The 24692-nt window shown below is 34.3% G+C and overlaps 2 protein-coding genes across 8 annotated transcripts in view; both read right to left on the reverse strand.

Moving 5' to 3' along the window:
• Window positions 1–6294, reverse strand: part of UMAD1 (UBAP1-MVB12-associated (UMA) domain containing 1) — a 271483-nt gene extending 265189 nt beyond the window's left edge. Inside the window, exons 1-2 of one of the 2 annotated variants that reach the window (XM_079932449.1) lie at window positions 6159–6294; window positions 5344–5394 (exon numbers count right to left, since the gene is read on the reverse strand). In XM_079932449.1, the coding sequence (XP_079788575.1) occupies window positions 5344–5394; window positions 6159–6167 (60 nt within the window). In that variant the 5' untranslated portion in view covers window positions 6168–6294. Of the gene's footprint in view, window positions 1–5343; window positions 5654–6158 lie in introns of those variants that run through there. The other variant, XM_079932448.1, reaches the window with a different exon arrangement.
• Window positions 6295–7988: 1694 nt separating this feature from the next.
• Window positions 7989–24692, reverse strand: part of MIOS (meiosis regulator for oocyte development) — a 44848-nt gene continuing 28144 nt past the window's right edge. For 5 of the 6 annotated variants that reach the window (XM_079932443.1, XM_079932442.1, XM_079932445.1 and 2 more), the window contains exons 8-12: window positions 24408–24566; window positions 20047–20199; window positions 18166–18370; window positions 13316–13445; window positions 10401–12162 (exon numbers count right to left, since the gene is read on the reverse strand). In XM_079932443.1, the coding sequence (XP_079788569.1) occupies window positions 12066–12162; window positions 13316–13445; window positions 18166–18370; window positions 20047–20199; window positions 24408–24566 (744 nt within the window). In that variant the 3' untranslated portion in view covers window positions 10401–12065. Of the gene's footprint in view, window positions 8069–10400; window positions 12163–13315; window positions 13446–18165; window positions 18371–20046; window positions 20200–24407; window positions 24567–24692 lie in introns of those variants that run through there. The other variant, XR_013829921.1, reaches the window with a different exon arrangement.

The raw sequence follows: 24692 nt of genomic DNA on the forward strand, positions 1-24692 counted from the left end.
TAAATAAGATGAAAAGAGAACCCTCAGAATGGGAAAAAGTATTTTCAAATAAAGCAACTGACAATTAAAGGATTTAATTGTCAAAGCAATTAAAAGGATTAATCTCCAAAATTTACAAGCAGCTTATGCTGCTCAATAGCAAAAAAACAAACAACCCAATCCAAAAATGGGTGGAAGATCTAAATAGACATTTCTCCAAAGAAGACATACAGATTGCCAATAAACACACGAAAGAATGCTCAACATCACTAATCATTAGAGAAATGCAAACAAAACTAAAATGAGGTATCACCTCACACCAGTCACAATGGCCATCATCAAAAAAATCTACAAACATTAATTGCTGGAGAGGGTTGGAGCAAAGGGAACCCTCTTGCACTGTTGGTGGCTATGTAAATTGATACAACCACTATGCAGAACAGTATGGAGGTTCCTTTAAAAACTACAAATAGAACTACCATATGACCCAGCAATCCCACTACTGGGCATATACCCTGAGAAAACCATAATTCCAAAACAGACATGTACCACAATGTTCACTGCAGCTCTATTTACAATAGCCAAGATATGGAAGCAACCTAAGTGTCCATCAACAGATGAATGGATAAAGAAGATGTGGCACATATATACAATGGAATATTACTCAGCCATTAAAAGAAATGCAGTTGAGTTATTTGTAGTGAGATGGATGGACCTAGAGTCTGTCATACAGAGTGAAGTAAGTCAGAAAGATAGAAACAAATATCATATGCTAACAAATATATATGAAATCTAAAAAAAAAAAAAAAAACGTTCTGAAGAACGTAGAGGCAGGACAGGAATAAAGATGCAGACACAGAGAATGGACTTGAGGACATGGGGAGGGGGAAGGGTAAGCTGGCATGAAGTGAGAGTGTGGCATGGATTTATGCACACTACCAAATGTAAAACAGATAGCTAGCGGGGAGCAGCCGCATAGCACAGGGAGATCAGCTCGGTGCTTTGTGACCACCTAGAGGGGTGGGATTAGGAGGGTGGGAGGGAGACGCAAGAGGGAGGAGATATGGGAATATTTGTATAGTTGATTCACTTTGTTATAAAGCAGAAACTAAAACACCATTGTAAATCAATTATACTCCAATAAAGATGTTAAAAAAAACCCCACTATACCTAAGGTAACTTAAACAAAAATAATAGTTCTTTGTTTAATCTGTGATTTGAGGTTGATTCCTTCAGTACTTATTTAAAGAAAAAATAGGCCTAAAAAAAGGGCAGGGGGCAAATAAAAATTTGTAAATTTCATCTACAATAATTGGTAAAAGACACCAGTTACGTATACATCTATGATTCCTTAATCAAAGGGATAGAAAGGATTATAAGCACAATATGCTTCTAGGTATGACCCCCTACAATATGCTTCTAGGTATGACTCCCTACAAAGTCTGGAATCCATGACATTTGGCTTCTATCATTTTTAAAATAGAATCTAGAGATAAGTAGTCTGATAAACTGTCTCACTGGAAATGAGGTTAGGAAACTGCAGAGATTTGGGAAAATAAAGTAATGCATAAAGAGAGCCATTTGCAGCAACAGAACACTGAGGGATTTATATAACAAAAATTTCAGAAATGAATTATTTGGATTGATGCATTTGAACTTAAAATTTTTTTTGAGTTAAAATCATTAAATCAATGACATTTAGAAACAGTCATGCTGCCTTCTGTGTTCTCAACAGATTCTAAATTCAGCTACATGTGTGTGTCTTGTGATCACAAGATCTGGTTACAAATAGCAATAATTGTTACAAAGCAAATTACACGGTGGCACAGGAAAACACTCCCCCTTCCAGCAGAGAGGAAAGTGGTTACCTCACTTATATAGCCTGAACGTTATATAATGAAGATTACAGACTTTAAGATTTCAATAAAGGATGTATGCTAAAACAGAAAAACTATTTGATGAAAATTAAAAAGATTGCTTTATTTAGTAAAGAACTTCTAGAGCACTGATGAGAAATATTTAAGTGTTTATTGGCTACGGAAACTGCTGTTACTAGGAAACAAATTTATTAATTTCCATTCATAAGCATGTGGGCATGCAAATAAGAGTTTTATTCAAATAAGGCTTGAATATATTACAACATATTACAATATACATCGCAAAATAATATTGTATAACAAACACTGTACAACATTTATACAATATTATTTATATACAATGTATTATATTTATGTATTATATATATAATTGTAACAATATACTACAATTATATATACCATATATTACAACTTGGAAATAGGTAATTTCTACTTAGACAGACTCAGTATACAGACAAAAATGACTCATGAAATACTTAAAATCATGAATTGTTAGAGTTTTAATCCCCACGCATTTTAGTAAAAAATGGTCAGGGCATACCAAATTTTAGGGCTAAAAATGGCAAACAGGTGAATGCTGACTAGTTGGTAGTTGCTGCCTCCAATACAATGCGGAAAAAGGTTCTGAGAAAAAGAGCGTAATTGATTAGCGACTTGTGTCGAGGGTAAAGAAGGGCATAGTCACTCGCTCATCTCCAGATCGAGCACATCTTAGCCTAACCTGTTCATCTCACTGTGACTGAAAAGAGTCATTTGTCATTGGGGAATTTTAACATATAAAGGAAGTTTGTTATTGGGCCACTTGTAGAATTCGCATTCCCATGTTTTGTTTGGTTTGGTCTGGTTTGGTTTTTCCCATATCACAACAATGTTCCCTCTTACTGAAATCATATTCTGCCCACTTTCCAGAATACAAGTCTCAGTTATTTATATCACTGTTGGGTAAACATGTCCTCTACTTAGCAGTACTCAAAGCCGCCTCTTCTAGCTTCTTAAAATATACACATACCAGAAAAAAGATGAAAACTAACAATGCCATCACCCACAGCCTCACTACTAGAATCTGGAAAGAATCTTAATCAATATAGGGCAGAAGCAGCTGGATTGAGAAAAACCTATGATGGCTCCATTTCACTGTACAACCAGTCTCAGCTCTGAAGAAAATGCACATGCACTTTGACCAATATAATTTCAGGTAGTTGTCTTAATTCAGAAGTAGATTAAACAGTTGGTCTCATGAAATTCAGAAGAGAGCAGACAGGAAAAAATGGGAAAATATAAGAGGAATGGACAAAAGAGTCATATGCTGGAACACAAAAGTAACTGAGGGGAAGTTTAAGTTCAGTAATATTGACAACTCTCAGGCAGTTATCCCAGGAGCAGAAAGAGATGCTAAAATAGAAGTTCTAAGTTCCAGTTATTTTCCTTGAGTATAACACTTTACCAAAACTACAATCTATCACTTTTTTCTAGGCCTATGCAGACCCTCATTCTCCACCATCTGTTTTAGAAATGCAGCCCACATCACCAAGACATCTAAATTGTGATGTTCTTATCTCCTCATTCTCACATCTGCTTGCTGAAAAATTAGAAAAGTTTCATTTCACTGTATCTGAGTATCATTTGTCAATCTCAATCCTCCAACTACTTTCCTTTCTGGACTAATTCTGGCCTTTCAAAAATGTGTTTACCCCTTTACTTTTTCTCTAAAGGCAATGATTTTGCAAGTTTACTGTTCATCATTGCATGCAAGTTGTGTAATTTCATAAGTGTATTTCATATACATGACAGTGATTAATAAAGAGAGTGGGAAGTTTGGAAATCTTAGAGGGTTGTACTCAAAACAAGAACAACTCAACTTCTATGCCTTCCATCCTTCTTTCCTCAACCTAAGGTTTTATGATGGTAGCTAATCAGCAAAAACAAAACAAAACAACCTTACCAGGTGCGACAGAGTGACTCAGAGGGATTATTTTATGTAATTTTTAATGCCATAAATTAGTTCGTTTATTTAAATGCTAATCTATTGTCCTAGCATAACCCTCCCATGGCAGAATCAATTTCAGTAATGATGCTGATGGCTGCAATATGATCAACTGAAGCCTCTACCACTTGGTACAAAAGGAGTGGAAATGATAGACAACTCATTAATCATTTATCCCAGAGATGAAAGTGTTCAGTTGCTGATGGGGTACTGTAGGTGAATGCTGTCAAAATGAGAAATATCAATTGTCAGGCCTCGTGCATAATAACGGTAGAGCTATTTTTAAGCTTCTCTGAAAATTACAATTATGCTCTTTTTCCCTACAGTTCCCTCACGTACGCTTGGCAATTTTGTTCTATGAGAATCCATTCTCATTCTGCTCAGATGTCTGTGCTTGAGAAAATATATACTCCTCAAAACTTAACATAAGATATTTGAAGTTATTTAGAAATCAGTAGAATTCCACATATTGGGAGTGAACTCTTAAAGAACTGAGAAGCAAAAGAGGCAAACCAGGAAAGGTACTGAATAACTTTTTGGTTCATTTTCCCCCCATAGGATATGTTTTATCAGCAGCGAGGACAATATACATTTTTAATTTCTCAGATCCCTAGAAGGAACAGATATATTCTATAATTCATACATTTTCTGTAGAGATAACAGAATTTAATGAAATACTTAAAAAAATTTTTGTTCACCAAATTAGGTGAACAATGTTACCAAAAGAAATGACCTTGAGAATCTGCCCCAGCTTATCTCCAATTTTTTTTTTTTTTTTCTTTGCGGTACGTGGGCCTCTCACCGTTGTGGCCTCTCCCGTCACGGAGCACAGGCTCTGGACGCGCAGGCCCAGCGGCCATGGCCCACGGGCCCAGCCGCTCCGCGGCACGCGGGATCCTCCCGGACTGGGGCACGAACCCACATCCCCCGCATCGGCAGGCGGACTCCCAACCACTGCGCCACCAGGGAAGCCCTCCAATTTGTTTAATGCTTCCAGTGGAAAATAATGTTCCTGGACTGGAGGAGTATTCTCTTCTGGAAGCCAGCCGTATCTTACCATTCACTTAGAGTTACACTCACTTTTCCAGAAAGAATTTAATGTATTTCAGAAATCTATCTATCTTTAAAAACTGGTGCATTCGTCCTAAGAGTCACAACTGATCCTACATTCTATTTTTGAGGAATGGAAGGAAGTCAGATTTAAGATGAGAAAACGTATTAACTTCCCCACATTTATCAAGCTGCTGAGTATTTTGCTCCATAAATTATACATCTTCATCTATTTGGAGAACATTTATGTGCCATAAAGCCACACACACATAGTTGTACAAATATTAAGTATACCTGCTTAATGAATAATACAAATTTCCAAATTACTGGGGAAAGTACTTTTTCTTTGACATAACTGATATATGTAGCACAGGAACTTTGTGCCATTCAAATTTTTACTATAATCAGCTATCAGATTACTGGATGCTAAAAAGGATATTTCGTTTTACCTACCACATGTCTGGCAGTGGCAACTTCTTGAACTGTCACCAGCAAAGTATATGGCTGCAATATAATAAAATGTGGACAAACATGAATTTTGACATTTGCTCTTTCAAACTCCAGGCTTTCTTGCATACACGTCCCCCACACCCTGGCTCACCCTCCCTCCCCATGTACATACGTATGTATACATATAAGTGGAGTTAATATTCTTTAAGTTAAAAGATGTAAGATCAAATCATTTGCATGATTTCTTACAAAAATGCCTGTTTGAAGTTTATGATACATTAATCCCTTCAAATGCTCTTCCAGACTACTCTTGTCTTTATATTTTAAGAGCCCAACTAATTAGATTCCTGTATCTTAATTTCCAGTTATGAAATTAAGGCAACATGCTTTTCATAAACTGAATGGTGAAAGGATTGTATGCACTGAATTACTATTATTGCTGCTATTTCTGACATTACATAAATTATCCTTTAATCCTAAAGTTACCTTCTTAGCAAAGCCTTTCAAAACATTGTATTATTAACAGTAGATCAGTAAGAAAATTACATTTTTTTAATTAATTTTTATTGGAGTACAGTTGCTTTACAATGTTGTTAGAAAATTACACTTCTGAAAAATGTAATGGGCAACCTCTACTTCCTCAAATTATTTCTAATTAGAAAATAATTTTTGAAAGTCCAAAATTAGAAAATTAAATAAAATAAACTGACTTTTTTTTTGGCTGCAGAAAGAGACAAGATGCTATAATGATACTCTTTCCAGCAATTATAAATATTAATCTGAGTGAATTTGAATCTGAAAACAATGTTCATGTCTACCTCTTCCATTAGATATTACAGCTGCTCCAAGGTAAAGATGGTGCCATCAATCCTTTGAAATCATAACCTTAAATGTCTGGCGCATGTAGGCACGCTAATGCTTGGTTCTTTGATGGAAGCATGGACATGCAGGCATGTTCAGAATTCATCACTTAAACATAAGTAGCTTGTTAAATTATTGGAAATGAGTTGAGTAAAATGCACTCTACACTGCATTGGACAATAATTAACTAAATTCTAAACACAGAGGACAGGTGTCCTGCCACAGGCCCAGAGCCAAAACAGAGGAGTCAGAAAATATCCTGAAGAACATCTAGGAGAGAGAAGATTGAAACAAAGTCATTAATTATGTAATACTACCTCAGGAATATCAGAACTATTTTATAGATCCATTTCCCAATGTGTTAAATGGAGAACAAAATGCACTGTTTCCAAATATGACAAAAGAGACAATTAAGAGAAAGAACCACATCTGTTTATTATTCTTATATATTACTGTAGAATATGAAATCTAGAAAAATGCTTTCCAAATAATTAAATCTCAGTAATAATTTTCATAATACCTTATAGCAAGTTTCTTCACCTCATAATTATTTGATTGTTCATTATGGTAAGAACAAGATAACAGGTCATGGGTAACTTTTATAAAAGCCACTAACGTGTGTGTGATATGCATATTCATTTATTTATACATTCATCATTATTGTAGAAAAACTAGAAGATGCAGATAAGAAAAATGCCACTTAAAATTCTATTCTTGGGCTTCCCTGGTGGCGCAGTGGTTGAGAATCTGCCTGCCAATGCAGGGGACACGGGTTCGAGCCCTGGTCTGGGAAGATCCCCCATGCCGTGGAGCAACTAGGCCCGTGAGCCACAATTACTGAGCCTGCGCGTCTGGAGCCTGTGCTCCGCAACAAGAGAGGCCGTGATACTGAGAGGCCCGCGCACCGCGATTAAGAGTGGCCCCCACTTGCCGCAACTAGAGAAAGCCCTCGCACAGAAACGAAGACCCAACACAGCCATAAATAAATAAATAAATTTAAAAAAAAATTCTATTCTTGAAAGATGGCCACTGTTAAAATTTTATATTCTCCAATAGTGTTCCATACAAATATATTCTATATATACTATCCTATAACTTGCCTTTCCCTCCATTTATAAATATATCATGAATCGTCCTTTGTCAATAAAAACACCCATACTATTTGAATAGTTAGTATTCCATTGTATGTATGTGACAATTTCTTTACTCTTATTATTGAACATTTAGGCTTCCAAGTTATTATAAAAAATACTGTGATAACCATTTCATAGAAACATACACCTTTGTGTACTTATCCAATTAATCCCTCAGAAAATATTTCCAATATACTATGTCAAAGGGTATGAAGCTTTTTAAGGCTTTTGATACATATTACTCACTGTCCTCAGGAACACTTGTACTAATAACACTCTCACAAGTTGTTATTTGAGAATGTTCCTTTCCCATATCCATGAAAATACATATTATTCCTTTTAATTTACACAGGCAAGTGAACAGTATCCTGCTGTCATTTTAATCAGCATTACTTTATTACCAATTTAACATTTATTTATGTTTGTTGGCCATTTTATTTTGGCTGTACAAGTCCTTGATCAATATTATCCATTGGTTGTGTCTTTTCCTTATGGGTTTCAGAACGTTCTTTGTGAATTAAGGGTATTAAATTTGTATGCATGTTGTAGCTTACCAGTTTGCTTGCCTTTTAACTCTTCATGGTATTTTTGCCATACCAAACTTTAAAGACTTGGAAGAGAAGCAAGGGTGTGCCTCCCTCCACTTTCCTCTTCTGCACTGCTATGTGCAGAACCAATGGTAACCACTTGATCCTTGTTTTATTCCTATTATTTCCCCACTGCGTTGATGCTGGCTGTTTGAGACAGACAGTAAAATAGAAGGGGAAAAAAATGAAGGAAAAACATTTCCTTTTTATGATAAAAACTAAATCTAAAGAACAAATCAGGAATCAATTTTTGGATTTTATCAACTGCTTTTTACATCCAAAGAGCCACTGACATGTTTTTTTCTCTTTTGGTGTATTAATACTAAATATAATAAACCCTCAATTGTCATAGTGAATTATTCTCCTATACACAGTCCATAAAGTAGGATGTGGAAGTATAAAACAGTAATTAAAAGTACAGATTGGGAAGTCAGACTACTGGAGTCTAAGTTGGCTCTGCTATTTATTAGCTGTATAACCTAGGACAAGTGACCTAATGTCCCTATGCCTTAATTGCAGCATGTATAGAATGGGAGCAGTAATAGTGTATCTGCCTCACAGGGCTACAGTGAGGATTCAACAGGATAATGTGCATGGTACCTGGCAAATAATAAGCACCAACAGTAACTACTGTTCTCAGTAATATACTGTTGGATTAGATATTGACTTTACTTATGAATTTATCATGAATATTCCTAAATGAAATCAGTTCTTTGTTTTGGCAATCTATGTTAATCTGATACCTGGATTACACTATCTTTTAAAAACATTTCGGGAACTTTCCTTCTGTCTATATACTCTAGTAAAAAATTAATACTTTATAAAGATTAATATTTTCATAAAGTGCTTTCTATAATAAGTAAAGAAACCTACAAAATTTTCAAGGAGGGAAGAATAGGCAGATGATGTAATGGGAGAGTAGTGGCTAGATGAGCAGTTGTCCAGCTAGCCCCATCTCTGCCATGGCCATGGGGGTCACAGGCCCTCTATACAAGGATGTTGAACTAACACCTAAAATGCCTCTCCCCTCTCTCTGACACCTCTGAGCAGATGTTAGACGTGTACAACTACTTAGTGCCCACTTGTCTTAACTACAGCTATCCCGAACGAGAACAAACCTCACAGTGTACTTCCTTTTTTATTATCACCATCCCCCCAACATTTTTACTTAAATGAACATCAAGTGTAACAGAATGGCAGAAAAGGAAGAATTTTACTGGGAAAATACTGGATATTTTCTCCTATGAAGGCCAGGACTTAAGAGCTGAATATAGATATGAAAAGTTCAAGTTTTCAATGGTTACTGGTCAACTGTCCAGATTTACCAAAATTTTAATTTTCATCCCTGGGTTCACTCTTGTATCACATTAAAATCCTAGGTGGTTGTTCAGAGGACTTCTTCATACAGCAGAAAGTAATATTCTAAATACAGGATAAACAAAAGTAGCTAAGTTCTATCTCAAAAGAAAATGCCATAATTTATCCAGATTTGGGAAATTTTCACTACTGAGACAAATGTACATACTTTGTTTAAATTATACCATATTCAATTAAAAAGTGCTGACACATGAGTAACCAATAAAGATTAGGTAACAATGACTGTTAAGCACTACCTTTTACAGAGCATTATGCGACGGATATAACACTTCATGTTTATTTCATCACCTAACACGCCCAATCACCCTATGAGGTAGGAATTTCTATACCTTTTAACATATTAGGAAATTGAAGCTCAAAAAGGTCAAGCCAATTGGCCAAGATACTGGGACTAGGATTATAATTTAAATTTCAAAACCCATACTTTGAATATCTGCAGTCAAATAAGTGACTGAAATTACATCCAGCCATGCAATTAAATGCAGGACTATTTGTTTCTCACTCTAATACTTACTGGGTGTAGCACTGACAATGGAAAGATACTTTTTAAATATACCATTTTAATGAATAATAACCATTCTGGAAAGCTGAAAAACAGAGTCTACAAAAAAGTTACTTCTAAGACTAAGAATCAAATTTGCCATCAAAATAACTACTATTTTATTATTTTATTGGATTATTTGCAGAGTGGTCATAGATAATTTCTAGATTAGACATGTTGACTTCAATCCATTTTTATTCAATTTAAAAAAATAATAAAACACTTTTATTAAACACTTCTATTGAACATGTTTAGGTAAAATATCTCGTTGAGTTTTATAAACCCAAATATTAGTGACCAAGTAATAAAAATGAAAAAATTAGTCTATTTTCATGTTCCACATACAATAAAATGCAAAACAAGCATAATAGACATCTTATATGACTATTTGGGTTTCACAGAAAATATAAGAAGGCTGACACAGGCATAAAGTTATTCTTAAAAATGTCATCCTGTGATTACAAGCAGATTATATAATAGACTTTATGCTTATGTCTTATATTGTACTTCCAAAAATTATAAGTATTTTAGATATAACCCTATTCTAAACATCAATTCAAAAATTTACCTTACTTTAGCTAAGGAGAAATGAAAATGTATATAACAGTTTGACACTAAAGCTGACTTTTCATATTTTGGACAGAGCAAATTTGAAAGAAACACTTCAACTGAAGCAACTTTAAACGTAAAGGTTATGTTTTAGTAAAATGAAATCAGTAAGATTTACTTAGAAGACTGGAAAAAGTCCCCTTAATAACAATCTTTGTTTAAAAAAAAAAAAAAAGATTGTAACTATTCCCAGTTCTTTCTTTTAAACAAAAGATTGTCATCTAGATGAGATGTTTAGAGTAGATATGCAATGTTTTCCTAGAAAAGAGACTTTTGTAATAGATCTCAAAGTAAAAAATAAATTTAATCCACCTTTGTTCAGGATTTAAGTCATACCTCAAATTAATCTAACAGATCTTAGTTTCACCAGGTAAAACTGCTAACGTGAAAGCTTCTAAAATTCTTGTTTAAGATATTTCTTTCTTCAAAATCTGTAAGATAATTTTTAGGCTTACTTTTTATTTTTCTATAAGTACAACTTCAACTATGAAATTCAGTTCAGTCCTCTGCATATGTCAGATGATGCTACAAATCCTTTGTATTTCTCTTCCAACTATCTAGCTGTGAAAAGGGAAAAAATAAAATTTGAAAATAAAGTCCCTAAATTGGCCCAAATATACTTACTTTAAGAAACTTACATTAAAGGTGAAATTATCTCCAAAGTGACTCTGGTTTCCCCAACATCTCAAAGTCTACCTTAGAAAAAACAGGATATTCTGCAAGAGGAAATCCGACAGTAGGACATAGTGACGTAGATTATGCTGAATGGTTGGTCACATATAGACTTGTATACACTTTGTATTCAGCCAAATGCTTCCAGATGATGAGCATAAGATGATAAATTAACAAGGACAGAAATCTTTGAAGACAAATAAGGACATTGGAAAGCAAAAGATTGAAAAGGAAAATTTTATACGTTTCCTTGAAATGGTGCATATTTTTCTCCTCAGAAGAGAAAAAGTTGTAAGATACATTCTTAATTTTGACTTTTCTTTGGAAGACAATAAATGTCTGTGCCAAAAGATTTCTTATCTTAAAATGAAAGTGTATGAGAGAAGAGACTCCTTAAAAAAATATATATCAATCATACCTTGATAAATAATTCTCCAGTGTAGGGTAGGGGGCTTTCTAATTCTAAAAGTAAAAATCCACAATTTAAATTTAATCTGGAAGGAATCTAAGCATGAGTAAGCTTAAACTACGGTCTGAATCACTGAATTGGGCATATTATTCTATTTTAAAAGTGTACAGATTTTACTGAAAGATAACCAATTGCAACATAAAAAGTATGGTTCCAAGGTCTGTTCTTGGTCACTCCAGAAACTCTGTTTGCACAGTGTTCATAATTTCAACAAAACCCTAAAAAGTTCTTTCCAAAATGAACTTTTCCAACCTACTGAACAGAATTCATGCCCACACTCTGTTCATTTCAGCAGCATTTGTCTCTGTGAAGTACATCAAAATCACTCAAACATCAAATTGGTGATTTGATAGAATGATTTATTTTCCCATTACAGGAAAGTCATGAGTGACTTGTTCTGAGGTATGTTTCTGAGCTATGAAGGACATCTATCAGAAAGCTCCACACTTGAAGGTTCCTCTTTAGGGGATAACATTTTATGGCTGGACAGTCTCTGCAGGTACCAGATTCCCTGTTGTATCCAACTGCATACATTTACACGTGCATGCAGACACAGGACACTCGGCATGATCCCTGAAAAATAGGTCAAGTCACAGTTAAACATCTAAATTACACATACATACATACATTTATCTATATACCTATCGATATCTATAATGCAATTTTTCAAATGTCATTTGAAAATTACAGGAATTAAAACCCAAAGACAAAAAACATTAAAAGCATTAAACTAGAAATGAGTGCTAGCCTGAACATGGGGAGCAAGTTACTGAAAAATGAACAGCATTACTTTCTAAATATATAATAAGCTATCTCATTTACAGTTATGAATGTGACAGGGATGTGCTCAGAGTTTAAATTAAAACCAATGTGACAAACTGGGTGTAAAAGTTATAGCACTGAAGAGTACAGGGCCACTGATACTACTCAAAGTAAAAGTTAAATATGGTCTTGAGTCTCCACTGTATGAAGTGCATACTTACTACATAACAAACTTATTTATGAGATAACTAATATAGGAGTTTGACATGTATTCTATCATTGAATCCAGTTACATACTATATATTATATATGATAGGATATTCGGTCAGTCGTAAAAAACTGCAAATATATCCTTTCCTCAAGTAAAGTTAAATAATGCTTTTCAAATATTTAACCCATACATAGTATTTAAACAATTTCTTACACAAGTATTAATTTTATAGTTTAAGATTACATAGGCTAGTGATAGAAATGTTCACACCACCTTTGTTAACTTAAGTGACAGTATAAAAGAAATTCATCCTTTGGCTGTATAAATCTGAACTATTTAAAAGGTCATTTGCTTTATCTCCTCTAACTCCAAGCCTATTAAAGAAAGAATGGGGACCTCCCTGGTGGCGCAGGGGTTAAGAATCCACCTGCCAATGCAGGGGACACAGGTTTGAGCCCTGATCCGGGAAGATCCCACATGCCGCGGAGCAACTAAGCCGTGCGCCACAACTACTGAGCCTGCGCTCTTGAGCTCGCGAGCCACAACTACTGAGCCCACGTGCCACAACTACTGAAGCCTTCACGCCCTAGAGCCTGCGCACCGCAACGAGAAGCCACTGCAATGAGAAGCCCCTGCACTGCAACGAAGAGTAGCTCCCGCTCGCTGCAACTAGAGAAAGCCCGCGCACAGCAACGAGACCCAATGCAGCTAAAAGAATTAATTAATTAAAAGAAGAAGGAATGTGCTGATTACCTGAACCAACTAAGCATGTGTCCAGCATGCCCACCGTGTCTGCAATTGTGACACCATGTAAACCAGTTGTTAAACTGAGCTAATTTTTTGTCTTTGCTCAAGTCTACTTTTTCATCTGATTTGGAGCCTCCTATGGGTTAAAGACAGTGATCTTCATTAACTATATCATAATACTTTATTCAAAGTTTCTTAAAAGGTATTTCTAATATTATGTCAAAATACAAATCACATATCATACTGAAACAGCAATTTTAATGCTAGAATCTAGTTTAGATTGAAAAATATACCAAATAACCAGTTTCCTTATATTTTTAATAGTCAATAATAAATGGAAAAATAGAAATTATCAAACCCACTTAGAAGCAATCTGAATGAACAATTTTAGAGAAACAATCAGTAGTTTAAAAAACTTCCCATAAAGAAAATACCAAGTCCAGTTTACAGGTGAGTTCTACCAAACACTGAAAGAACAGGGAATTTTCATCTACACAAACTTTTCCAAAGAATAGGAAAATAGGGGCAATTTCCCAATGCACTTCATGAGGTGGGTACAGCTTTGCTAACAAAATCAGACAAAGCCAATATGAGAAAGATTATAGGCCAATTTTCCTCCTGAACAGACATAAAATCCTAAGTAAAACATTACCAAATAGTATGATTTAGCAATTCTACTTCTAGGAAAATGCACTGGAGAAACTTCTGTGTATGGTAAAAGGAGACGTATGTAGGAATGTTCATAGCAGCACTGTTCATAACAGTAAAAATCTGGAAACCAAGTGTCCATCAATAGTAGAATAGAAAAATTTGTGTAGTCATAAATGGAATACAAAGCAGTAATTTAAAAAAGGAATAAATGACCACTACATTAATCAGCATAATTGAAACTAAAAAAAAGAAGAAAAAACCCCAACTCCAATGTTGAGCAAAAAAGGCTTGTTGAAGGACATATGTGTATGACTCATTTACATAGAATTTAAAATACAGACGACAGTAAACGTGTAAAAAAAACTATACAGACAAGCAAGAGACTAAACTAACACACAATTTAGGACAGTAATGACCTTTGGGAAGAGCCCAAAGAGGTGGTATGAAGTAGGGAGAAACAATCTAAGGCACTAGTATAGACAATGCTATCTTAAAGCAGAGTAAAAGACTCACTGATGATTGATTTATCATTGTACATGATGTACATGTATAGTACATTACTATACATCTCTTATTCACAAAAACTTGAAGAAAAATGTGTTACTACACATGTACATTTACACATGTACAACTACACACAAATTTACATAACTTTTAGTGCTTGAAAAATGCTCATTCTATTAATTTTGGCCACCTTAATATGTTTTATTTTGTTCTAAAACAGCAAATCAAATTATTTTAAGATCATATATAATTAGAGACAAGAATAGAAAAATGAGTAAGTAAAAATATTAAGTTTAATTAAGCAACTGTGTACCTATTAAGACATAATGCTATGTTCAAAATTTCACCTGGGCCATTGCTGGTCACACTGTAATGACCACAATTGTCTTGTAAACAATTATTTAAAATACCCATCTCTTTTTGCTAATGGTATGGAGATGAAAGGATGTGAAGGTGGTTCAAGAATTTAAGAGGTACACACACTGAAATTCTTCCTAAAAGTTTCATAAAGACAATTAATAATGAAAGAGAGAAAAAGAGAGAAGAGAAAAAGGAAATACAGACCTTTTAAATATAAGGTATTTTATACCTTTGTGTATAGTTCTCATTAGTGATTTTCACTTTGTTTTTGTAACTTCGAATACAAAGAGAAAACAGACTGAGTCCAGAACAAATTAATCCTTATGTTTCTGATGAAGCTGAAAATAACAGCTCTACCTCACTACCATGTGAGAAGGCATTTTAAGATCAAATAGCTTTTAAATTCAAAAGATTTATAGTGAATTATGAAAAGTGCTATAGAATAGTTGAGGGTAACTAAAGTTTCACTTAGGCACTAACAACAACAATAATAATAAAAAAAAGAAGAGTAAGAAAGAAACGAATATATAATCTAACTTTTAAAAATCTATCATACCTAGAAGTTAAGCTCTGTAAGGACAGCGATTTTTATCTGTTTTGTTCACTGTAACATTTCTAGCACTTAGGAAAACAGCTACGAAACAAACACTGTTGAATAACGTTTATAATTTTTAATGCTAAATATTACTGTTTATAACATAAACATTATAACTATAAACTCAGTGAGACAGTTTCAGTAGAGTTCCAATCCTCAAAGCACAAGTGACTGTAAAAATTTGTAACCCTCAGTTAAATAAGCTTATGGAAATTCTGGCCATTTGGATCACAAAGCATGATGGATGGATGCCATCTCTAATTGCAGGCAAAGCAACACAGAGGTTTGTATACCTAAATCTTTAAACTGCCATGAGCCAACATTTGATTTCTATCAGGTCCTATTTTATTCTGGAACTCAGATTTTTCTGATTTTACAGAATAAAAAAAGAAAATGCTTATTACTTTGTAATTAACTCAGCTCAGTAATGCCTTTAAAGATCAGATTCAGGCTCCCCTAATTTTCTTACACTGTTTCCTAGGCTCTGTCACACTGATGCACTTGGTAGTTCCCATACACTCTCTGTACTTATCAACTTCACTAATCTCTTTACCTTAGTTCATGCTTTGTACTCTTTGCCTACAACCTGGATAGGCTTCCCTAAAATCTTCACATATTTAAATCTATCAGACTTTAGAGGACCAACTTAAATGGCATCTTCTTTTTGAGGTTTTTCAGACATGCTTCAGATAGAAGCAATGTTACCCTCTTTCAAAATTCCTAACATTTTCTTTATATAATATCCCTTATTCACCTCAGAGAGCTAAATGCATTTCAGAATTTGGAATCTTTGGGGATGTTAGGAAAATAATGAGCAAATATTATATAACACCTCCAGGAAAAGTCTGAGGTACCATCTTGTAATTAAACACATTAGCATTTCTGCAGTGAAACATATGAATGTTCACAAATAAACAAGAGAAATAAAAACTTTAATAACTTCACGTCAATTCTGAACAGATTTTTTTCTTTTGCCAAATGAGATTATTGTAAATTCATTAAAAAAAATTTTTTTGGCTTTTCAGATCTTTAGAGATTTTGAAATGACACATAAAAGATTCTGGACTAGTATTTATTTTCTAGAACATATAATTTCTTATTTTACATTAGCTATCCATGCTCATTATATACCATAAGCTCCACGAGGATCTTTGAGTCATCCTAGCACATCAGCCTTAACTTAGTGCATTAAACATGTACTCAAATCTATATAAAGAAATTATTTCTGAAGCAAATTTAGAAAAAAATTTTTGAAGCAAATATGAGAAAATGTTAAGACTTGATAAACCTGGGTGTTGAATATTCGTTAAATTAACAGTCTCTGTAACAGAGAACTTAAAATGTTTTATGATTTAATTTTCTTCAAATTCCAGAAAATTGCTTTTATCTTTTCTTACCTATTTCAAAAATAGAAAAAACTGAAAAGCTAGTATCTAGCAAAAAGAAACAGCACTCTAGCCATTACAGCTTCCTGAGGCTTATGGTCCAAAAGACATATTAAGTTGAACTATTTCTATGTATCTCAGTTCACATAGAACTTATTTACGCTATATTTTGCCTCCTTGTTCTTTCATTGTAGTAGATTTTTATTCCCAATTGTTATTTTCTATTTATTTGTATCAAGGACGTAAAAAAAGTGATCAACATGCAATGTTAAAAATGAAAAGCCTTGATTAAAGCTTAAGTCAAAACTAACATGTGCAAAAAAAAAAAAAAAAACTAACATGTGCATTTGAAAATATCACATATTGCATTTGTTAAAAAAAAGGCACTATGTTGAAAAATAACTTAATGATACTAGCAAATCTCTTTCACAGATGTTAATGTAACAATAAAACAGACTATTTACAAGAACCAGCTACAGAACAGAATTCCAGAATTTCACAACTAGAAGGGATCTCCCAGTCCAACACCTCATATGTAAGAGTGTTAAAGTGACTCTCAAGGTCACCGACTAAATGTCACAGAGCCAGAACTACAACAGGCATTCTAATACTATACTCAGTTCTTTATTCCTTATTCATTTACCAGTATGCCAGATATTCAAATGTTTTTCATTAAATTTTTTGCTATAGCATCATTTTCAAGTTATATAAATAGCTGAAATGTTTCTAGCCACTAGGTACATTATATTCAATTATCTACTGTTCTCAAAAATTTTCTCTATATGTTTACTTTAAGCAGTAAACAATGTTAATATTTCTAACCATTAAAAAAGTATATATATTTACTAGGTAGCTGACAAATATAGCAGAAGCCAACACCAAAACTTAGAAGTAAAGGGATCTGACTTCTAGGTTAATACATTCTCTACATATTTTCACAGGTAGATTTTGAACATGAAATAAGAGAAAATGTCAGAGTGCTTTGAGACTATCAAAAATTCTTTATGCACACAAAGTATTTGTTACTAGATCGGGCCACAGTGACTTTTAAACATAAAATTTGAGGGAGCTCCTCTTAGAAAAAGTGGTAAGAAAATGTTATAAGATTATTTAATATTTAAGCTCTTCTCACGAATGTTAAATTGGCAAGCATCTGTGAGATTACCTGAGATATCATGGATATAGATTTTACTTTTAATGTACAGATTTCATAGAGAACACAAAAACCTTCAAGCCAGCAAAGTGGCTTGCTCTTAGAAATAATATAAACTCAAGCGGGTATGTCTTTTATTTACAACATTAAATCAATTATGTAGAAACAATTTCAGCTCCAAAAAGTATACTGTAGAATTATGTCATACCAGGACAACTAGAAACAGGTGTTCCCATATTGATGAGGCAAAGTGCACATCGAGGAAGGGGTTTTCGACAGCCAGGGCAACTTGTGACTTTAGATTTTGTTGGTGAGCCACTGACACCATACTGACTAAAACCTCTGCCCTGATGGGGCACAGTTGAGCAGCTGTAGGAGATAGACTTTCCACAAAAATTGCAACTCACAAACACCTATAAAACAAATGAAAGGAGAAATAAATATAATGTAAACTTTATGAATAAAATAAATATAAAATAATCAAAGTCTGATCTTAACAAATTACTTTTAAATAATTTTTAAATTTTATTGTGTATTATAAAATAATTTATCTGCTAAGTTGATGAGCTCTCATTTAAGACTTCCACTTAGCAGTTATATTATTTGAATACTTCTTCTCTGTTACCTTTGTTTAGTTATATTCTTCCTAACATCACTGTGATCTACAGAAAAAAATAACAAGGATTTTAGAGTTCACCCTGGGACATTACAAAATATCCCATTATGACTTTTGATACCAAGTTCAATGATATTATCTCCTAAACAAAATTTTCTTGTAAATAAAACTCTCATTTCCTAAGATAAAAAGGAATTAAGGATCCTATAATAGCTAAAACTTTAGAATAATAGAAATATAAACTGTTCATTACGCCTTTATATTAAACTCCTAGACTCTTAAACACTTATGATATAGATTAGTAACAAATATTATCATGTACTGCTATTTGATTAATACTCAGGTTGTTTTAATACAAACAGTAATTTCTCAAATTTCTAAAATAAGAAAATAGCACCATCCAGTGCTCACATGGAGCATATACCTGATATTTAACGTCTGAACTCAGACACAGTGATTTCACGTCAAGTGCTTTATGTAATAATTGATCTCACGTTGCTTTTTTTTTTTTTTTGCGGTATGCGGGCCTCTCACTGCTGTGGCCTCTCTCATTATGGAGCACAGGCTCCGGACGCACAGGCTCAGCGACCATGGCTCACGGGCCCAGCCGCTCCGTGGCATGTGGGATCTTCCCAGATCAGGGCACGAACCCGTGTACCCTGCATCAGCAGGCGGACTCTCAACAACTGTGCCACCAGGGAAGCCCACGTTGCTTTTTTTTAACTGAAGTATAGTTGACTTACAATACTGTGTTAGTTTTAGGTGTACAGCAAAGTTATTCAGTTATATATATACTTTTTCAGATTCTTTTCCATTATAGATTATAACAAAACAGCAAATATATTCCCTATGCTATACAGTAAATCCTTGTTGTTTATTTTATATACAGTGCTGATCTCATGTTTTTTTAAACTACTGCTTAGAGAAAAATAAATTTCTATGTCTAATTAGACATATATACATACATATATATCTATATCTATATATATATATATATATATATATATATATATATATATATATATACTGTTAAAGAAACAACTCCTGCCTTATTACATATAACAGTGAAGAAAGTGTCAATATGTAAGTGGAATGTGTAAGAACATACACTAGATTCTGAAAGATCTTGGAATGTATTAGAAATCCTTGGACAACCCTAGGACTGATTTAGGTTTGCCTAAGATGCTCTAGACCTGCTGTGGTTTGCTCTGTGTCAGACTAAAGCCCAAGTCACTGAGATGATTGTTAGGAAGTGGCACGATCGAAAAAACAGGAAGATTAAGGACAAAGTGCACTCTGGGATAGATAAAGACATGGGAACTCAACATGAGCAAAAGAATGAGTATATTGATAACAATTTATTAAATTGAACCCTCAATTTACCCTATATAACATGCTGTAAACACTTCTATTTTTTGGCTGGGCTATTAGGTACATGTTACAATTTGATTCTCTCCAAAACAATGTACTTACCTGTGCTAAAGGCTTAGAACTGGGATCCAACTTACTCCTGTGAATATCAAATTCAGCTCGTTTGTGCCAAAACCTCCAGGCATCTAATAAATTTCTATAATTCTCAATCCAGTACTGAACTCTTTCATCTTTAAGAACATCTAAGGGAGAGCCCTAAAAAGAAAACATGAATTATTTCAGTTTTTAAAATTTTCCTGGGTAAGCCTGAAGATTCTAGGCAACACGCGAGTATGTGTCATATGGGAAGAAACAGGCCTCTTTTTTTGCCAAAAGCTGGCTCCTAATGAGGATACAGATAAAATAACTGATGGAAGCTTCATTAATTTACTTTAAGCTGGCCTCTACCAACGACATAAATATGCACTGTATATACCATTATATCCTGCCAGGGAAATGTAATTTTCTACCTCTTATTTAGGTGTAAATACCTAAGAGCAATCAATTCACCTTCCTAGTTGAATGCAATAAAAAAAGACGCAAATGTTTTTTGTTGCAACAATTAAAACCTCTAGGTTCACAAAATATATTTACTATCTCATCTAAATACACACCAAAATTGCTCAATCACATTTAAAAATAATACTGAGCTTGGTCCTTCATATCTAGCAATGTATTGTGGATTAAGATGCTATTTTTGTATACCTATTTATCTAAAAGTTAAAACTGCCTATTCTCTCCCTCACCTTCAATTAAAACATATATTTATCACCTTCAAATTAAAAAAAAAAAAAGAAGAAAGAAAGAAAAAAACCAACACTGAACCAAAAATTTTTAGTTCTTTTGCCCCTAGGCCACAGTGAAAAGGAACAATTCCTTTTCCTTAAATTTACTTTAGATTCCTTCTCATTAAGAACTTCAATTTTTTTGCCACTAAGACTTTTCCTAGAGCTGTATTTTCCCTGGCAGCTGTGACATTCCACATTTCACCTACGCTTGCTTTGGGTTTTCGCAGAATGCTTTTAGCTCTGTTGAGGATATTGTCCTTATCTTCACATGATGAAGAAAGTAGAGAAAGCCTCTACCTCCCATGATGCTACGGCCATTAATTTAAAGCCAAGTTTTTCCAGTTCTGTTTGGGGGCCACAGAGAAAGTAAAATGTCAGAGGCAACTTAGCATGCATCTTATGGAAAAAGGGAAGAAACCTATAACAGCTAATAAAGACAATCTACCTTTAGACATTCCATCAAAATAGAAGCATATCTTTCACCTAGTAATTAAGTATTAATTTCAATTACTAGGGTTAAATTTAGCTAAAAGAACATGTGAAAAACTCATAGTTGACAACTTCATTTCTTAAAAAATAAACTACTACAGTCCTAATTATGACCAACTAGGCAGAACTAAGTACTAAAGTATAATACAATCCCTGATTTAAAAAGAAAATTCACAGAAAAATCAGAAATCTTCATACCCCACTCTTTCCCCTTCCACGGCAGTGAGGATAAACTACGAAATAATCTGGTCAATATTTGGTAAGTCTTCTCTAGAACCGCCCCAATAAAACTTAAAATCAAGGTCTGAAAAAGTCTACAGAGAAAACAGTTCAGAGATTAAGTCTGACCAAATTAAAATTAGAAGAGCTTGGGAAATGCCATGGGCTTCCCACAGTAACAAAATGTAAGACCTAAGTGATCAGCAAGTAACTAAACTTCCAAAAGCATTAACCAACATTCTTCAGAAAAAAGGAGAAGAACCTAGATGTCTATAATATACTGCAAACAATGGCCAGTATTCAATAAAAAAATCACTAGACATATAAAGAAACAGGTAAATGTGTTTCAAAGTAAAGGAAAAAAGCAGTCAATAGAACTAAACCTTAAATAGCCCTTATGTTAGAGTAAGTAAAGATCTAAATGCAGCTATTATTCAGACTTAGGGGAAAATAGTGTTTTAATTAGTAAACAGATAGGGCTCTGAGCTGAAAAATATAAACTATCAAAAAATGGAGACTCTGGAACTAAAAAGTACAATAACTTAAATTAAAGAATTCCCTGGAAAACCTAACATCAGATAGAAGGTGACAGAATAACCAATTAACAAATCAAAAGAATTTATCCAATTTGAAGAACAGAAGAAAAAAGATGAAAGGAAAATAAACAGAGCCTCAGATATCTGTGGGACAATATCAAATGGTTTAATATACGTGCAGTAATAGTCCAAGAAGGGGAATGAGATTGAGGCAGAAAAAAATATTTAGAGAAATAATGCTTGAAGACTTCCCAAATCTGATGAAAAACACTGACTTGCAGATCCAAGAACCTCAGTGAATCACAAGCAGGATAAAAAGAACCACAACTACGCTTCAAAAGAAAATCTTGAAAGCAGCCCAAGGAAAAATGAAGCATTACATAGGGAAACCAAGGATAGTAATATGTGACTTCTCATCAGAAACAATGGAGGCCAGAACACTGTGAAACCACGTCTTTGAAATGCTGAAAGAAAATGAATGAAATAGACATTTTCAATTAAAAGTAGGCTGAGAGAATCTGTCCCCAGTAAATGTGAACTATAAGAAATGCTAAAGAGAAAGACCAAAGGGAAACAATATGAGATGGAATTTGAGTCTCTGGTAAGGAATAAACAGTACCAGGCATGGTAAATAATAAATATAAAAGCCCATGTTTTCATTCTTCACATAATTTACATAAAAGACAACTGACTGTTCAAAGCAAAAATAATAACACTAAGTTGGAGTTTACAATGGATGTAGAAGCAAAATACAAGACAATAGGACAAAGGAGGGGGATTTGTAAATGGAATTACACTGTTGTAACATGAAATATGAAGCAAAAAGCGGAAAGTGTCAGGTGTGAGGTAAGAAAGAGAAAAGGTGAAGTAGGAAGCATGATGTATCAGGTGTGAAATGTAAAGTAAGAGGAGGTAAAATGCTGACTGATGAGTTAAGGATGCATATTGTTAGACCTATAGCAACTACTCAAAAGAAGAAGATAATGAAAAGGGGTATAGCTAAAAAGCTAATAGATAAAGTGAAATACTAAAATATTCAATTAGCCCAAAAGAAGGCAAGAAAGGAACAGAAAAACAAAAGGAAGAAGAAAAAGCAAAATAGAAAACTAATAGCAAGATGATAGACTAAATCTTGACCATATAAATATAAATGGAGGGAACTTCTCAATTCAAAGGCAGCTGATCATCAGACTAGATTTTTTTTTAAAGCAAGATTCAATTACACGCCACATTTTCCATTTTATGGAAATGGATTCAATTACACGCCACAGCCCTCTCACCGCTGTGGCCTCTCCCGTTGCGGAGCACAGGCTCCGGATGCGCAGGCCCAGCGGCCATGGCTCACGGGCCCAGCCTCTCCGCGGCATGTGGGATCTTCCCGGACCGGGGCACAAACCCGTGTCCCCTGCATCAGCAGGCAGACTCTCAACCACTGCGCCACCAGGGAAGCCCTACACACCGCATTTTAAATGTATTTTATAAACCTTGTTAAGAGGTTACTGACCATTTGCATTCCATAGCCATACATCTACAGCTTGGTTTAACAAATGTGAACTCATTTCAGTAAGAAAACAATGATACCTTATGCTATAGAAGGACACCTTTTCTTCCATGGTCAGTGGCCTGTTACCTTAGGGTAAGTTTACATTGTGGTTTGTGGGCCAATCAATATCTACTTTTGTTCATAAGAAGGTAGGGTGGCGGAAGGGGGCATTTTACTTTGCTTAGCCAGTATGCAGCATGCTATCATATTGTATAAAAGGATAAGGACAGGAAAGAGAACACTAAGAAGGATAAGATTAGCTGGAGGGCCACAGGAAATCTCAGGAAAAAGCTCTAAAATGTCACCATATTTCCAACAAAAGCAAAGTAGTAGGGAATCTTTGCCAGGAATCCATTTTTAACCACTGGACAGTAAAAACTGAGAGAAAATAGATGACCAATTATAGCAAATCATGCCCATTTAATAAATGAGGAAATGAGATAATAAAAGGGAATAATGAGAATTAAGAGAGCTGTGTGCAACTTGCCTTCTGTATTTCAAGAAAAATGTATAGTAATTCAGATCTGGGAAAGGCAATCTCTTTGTAGAAGGTGTTGTTCTGTCAACAACTGGAGAAAACGAAGAGAGGTGTCTCTGCTCCGTTTGAGCTTTACATAAATTCAAGACTGACACTTCTCAAAGTGAAAGGAAAACCCAGATAACCCAATGCAGGAGACTTAGGGATGTAAGGTAAGGCAGAAGTCCTGTAGATCAAGTGATTTAAAGCTAAACGTCTTCTAAAGATCGTCAGCAAGCAACAGGGCATATCCACTCAGTGAGGGAAGAAAATACAGAAGGCTAAGCATTTTTTTTTTCCTTAAAATATTGCTGCCACCAGGTTGCGCTAACCTGTAACATGCAGTAACTTGCTGTTTGTACATCTCCAGTTCGGTCAACATAACTCTCCATTAGGTCCACTCCATCTTTAGTAAGGCCTGTAAGCAGTATTCCTTCCAAATTTCCAGCCTCTTTCATTTCATTGGTCAACTTTTCGATGTACCTATTTAACTGGAAAATTCAAAGTGATTTTTCTAAAGCAATCCATTTGACTATTTGTATTTTCTGCTTCATAAATTCTACATTTGAAACAATTTTACTCTTAAGGGAAAACAGTTTAAAACAAAAGCCCATGTA

The sequence above is a fragment of the Stenella coeruleoalba genome (genome assembly GCF_951394435.1).
Source record: "Stenella coeruleoalba genome assembly, chromosome: 9".
NCBI lineage: Eukaryota > Metazoa > Chordata > Mammalia > Artiodactyla > Delphinidae > Stenella > Stenella coeruleoalba.